Source organism: Orycteropus afer, unplaced genomic scaffold (genome assembly GCF_000298275.1).
Source record: "Orycteropus afer afer isolate SDZICR_OR568_19922 unplaced genomic scaffold, OryAfe1.0 scaffold00352, whole genome shotgun sequence".
In the NCBI taxonomy this organism is placed as follows: Eukaryota; Metazoa; Chordata; class Mammalia; order Tubulidentata; family Orycteropodidae; genus Orycteropus; species Orycteropus afer.
In genome coordinates, this window is record NW_006921939.1 from 2,963,393 (window position 1) to 2,966,568 (window position 3,176).

The 3,176-nt window shown below is 39.1% G+C and overlaps 1 protein-coding gene across 1 annotated transcript in view; it reads left to right on the forward strand.

Annotated features, from left to right (window-relative positions):
* Nucleotides 1-3,176, forward strand: part of PAK3 (p21 (RAC1) activated kinase 3) — a 116,024-nt gene that overhangs the window by 82,599 nt on the left and 30,249 nt on the right. Inside the window, exons 14-15 of the mRNA XM_042782507.1 lie at nucleotides 172-271; nucleotides 755-951. Coding sequence (XP_042638441.1) covers nucleotides 172-271; nucleotides 755-951 — 297 coding nt within the window. The remainder of the gene's footprint in view (nucleotides 1-171; nucleotides 272-754; nucleotides 952-3,176) is intronic.

A 3,176-nucleotide genomic window follows, 5' to 3' on the forward strand; every position in this document is an offset into this window, starting at 1 on the left:
TCTAGTTAGCAGTCAAGTGCCTTAGGCACTAGGTAGTCTTCAAATATTTACTAACCTATTTCACTTGACAAAATAAAATTATACCCTGGATCAAAATGTATCTGGAAACAAAACATATAATTTTTTTATTATTCTTTGTGATATAATAGAACTTTTTTTCTGATTCAATAGTGCCTCCAAGCATTGGATTTCTTGCACTCAAACCAAGTGATCCATAGAGACATAAAGAGTGACAATATTCTCCTCGGGATGGATGGCTCTGTAAAATTGAGTAGGTATTTTGGTCCAGATGGTGTTTAAGAGAATAGCAGGGAATTTCTTCTCTTTTGCTGTCTATCTTGAGAAGATAAAGGCTATTGAAAGTGAATTATTTGAAAGCAGTAAACCCTATTGGAAGTAAAGAATTTTTCTAACACTGTGTTCCTGTAGATCATGACCAGAGTTTTGGGATTTAATATTTCAGAATTTCTAGAGACTTTCCTTGGCTCAGTGACAGATGTCTAGTTAGAAAAACGGAAAGATTCTGTAAGATTACCAGAACAGTGAGGTCCGGAACAGTGATACCACATCAGCCAGTATTTCAGACCCTTTTAAAACCAGGACCAGCTGACACATTAGGTAACAACAGGATGGGATCTGGGCAGTTATGGAAGCTCAGTAATCTGACAGAGGAAGGTACAGCCCTATCTGAAAGGGACCTAGTGTAGAAGGAAAATAATGTGAGCTGATTCTAACCGCCTTCTCTTCTCTGCAGCTGATTTTGGGTTCTGTGCCCAGATTACACCTGAGCAAAGTAAACGAAGCACGATGGTGGGAACTCCCTATTGGATGGCACCTGAGGTGGTAACTAGAAAAGCTTATGGTCCGAAAGTTGATATCTGGTCTCTGGGGATTATGGCGATCGAGATGGTAGAAGGCGAACCCCCTTACCTTAACGAAAATCCACTCAGGGTAAGTCAGAAAAGATTTCTGGTACCCTACCCCCCAGAAAAAGGGAAAGACTAAATGTCATCCCTTACCTCCACCCAAAGTGACCAAGATGGGCTCTTTCCTGGAACAGATGACATGGGTGCACAAACTTACAATTTTCAAAATTACCATGAGTTATTTTTGGTTTGTGCTAAGATATTGCAACACTTTTCAGAAGTGCTTTGTTATCAGTATTTCTAATGACAGGGGTCTTTAAAATTCTTGAGGTTAGCATTCTGGTGTAAAAACTGTGTGGCTTTTTTGGTAAAGCAAGAAGTGGGAAGAAAGGAATATTTTTTATCACATGCCATGGTTAAATGATCTTTCTAGGAAACACTTACTTGATAATTACTTTTTAAAAGTAAATAAATGCATTGCCACTGCTATAATTTTCAAAACTAGATTTTGTTTCATTGTCGCTAATGATTTATTGAGCAGCAACAGCTTGCTGGGTATTGAATGGAACACAGAGATAAACATAGCACCAGCCTGGTGGGATCACAAATTTAATTAGACTGTCAAGTAGGAAAAAATGAAATAGTTCGGGTTGGGTAGGTCAGTTTGCTACTGCTGAATCAGAAGTTTGATCTTCACATGGTTCAGTTACCTCCACAAAGGGAAAAGCTCCATTTTGTAACATAACCCCTTCTATTCAGAAATAGGCTGTTGATCATGAAGGGGAGAAGGCAGAGGAGTAGGAACGAAATGCTTGCTTGCTCCAGTGCAGAAGTAAGTTAGCAGCTGTTTTATTGCCCAGACCCTAAGGGTAGGCCAGAAGCTGTGTAGTTGTATATATAAAGGGCATCATACCGATGAAAAGCAAAAACATGCAGACTCAAATTCTCCTCTCAGAAAGCCATGTACATTGCCAGTGCCCAAAGTGTCTTACCTATTGTTTGTATCATTACTACCAAGTCTAAAAATGAATTTTATCCTTGGTGTTCAGAAACCCTTGTCCTGAGTAAATGGCTAGTGTTAAAAGGTTAAACTCGTACATCCATATTCAACTCAAATATATGTGACTTTCTGTACATGTACAGAAACCTGCAAATGGATTGCTTAGTTGTTTTTGCAGTTGAATATTCTCTAAGGGGAAGCCGCAGTTCCTATGCATGGAATGGGACTCCCTCCTCCTGACTTCTCTCTAGTGCTTGGCCTCTCATCCTGGTTCCTGCTCTGCTTAGAAAAACAGATAGGAGTGGAAGCCCTACTGAATGCCCTCAGCTATTGCATTGGTCTCATGAGACAATCTGGAAATGAGACGTACACACTGATTAGCTGCCTACGGGGCTGAGTGGAAAAGCAGAGGCGTTTCCCCACCACTTGGGGGTCAGCCCTTCATGAATTTAATCAGTCCCACCCCTGATCTATGGACCAGCACATCAAGATAATTACATGGGTTTTCCTTATTGTTTAACTACCTTTGCCCATTAAGAAATAACGGTGAAAGAGCACATCACCCCTCTTTTTTCCATGGCTTTCCCTCTCTAAATCTTTGGAGTTCAGAGGCACTAAATGGATTATGACTGTTTTGCTTTTTGTCTTCTAATGAGTAATTTACAGCCTGCAGAATTTAAGGATTAAATATATGACTCTGCAAAGTAACTGGTTTCAGTCATGCATTTATTACCTTCTTCAGTTCCCCAGTTACAAGTGTTTGCTCTTTAGCTATGCTGTTAATTGATAGGAAAAAAAAAAAAGTTTTACTTTTCATAGGCATCTTCTAGTCTGGAATTAGGACTCAAAATTAACAGCTTGTGTCTTAGAATTCACAGGCTTGTATCTAAACGCGTACTTGCGGAGCAACAAACCACCATTAAGGCTGTAACAAAAAGATCTGTCAAAAAGACCACCCTGTGAATTCCATTGATAAGGATTTACTCTCACTTTGCTCATTACTCTTCCGGTGTGATCATGTTTACATCTCCATGTCAGTTTTTTTTTTTTTAATGTCTTTGTTGTGTCCTTTAAAACTGAGCAAACCTTCTATGAATACTACAGATGCCTATGAACATATTCTTGATGCAGGGAATTAGCTACATGTCCCTCCTAGTTCTAAAGTGGATGGGATCTTTTAAAATGTAAAATTGCTCTGTACTAATTAACCTAATTTACTCATAAAATGCCTTTTAAAGGTCAGAGAGTTATTAACCATCCTGATGTTATGAGGTTAGTACCATTCCAGAGACAGAGAAGAGACAAACTTC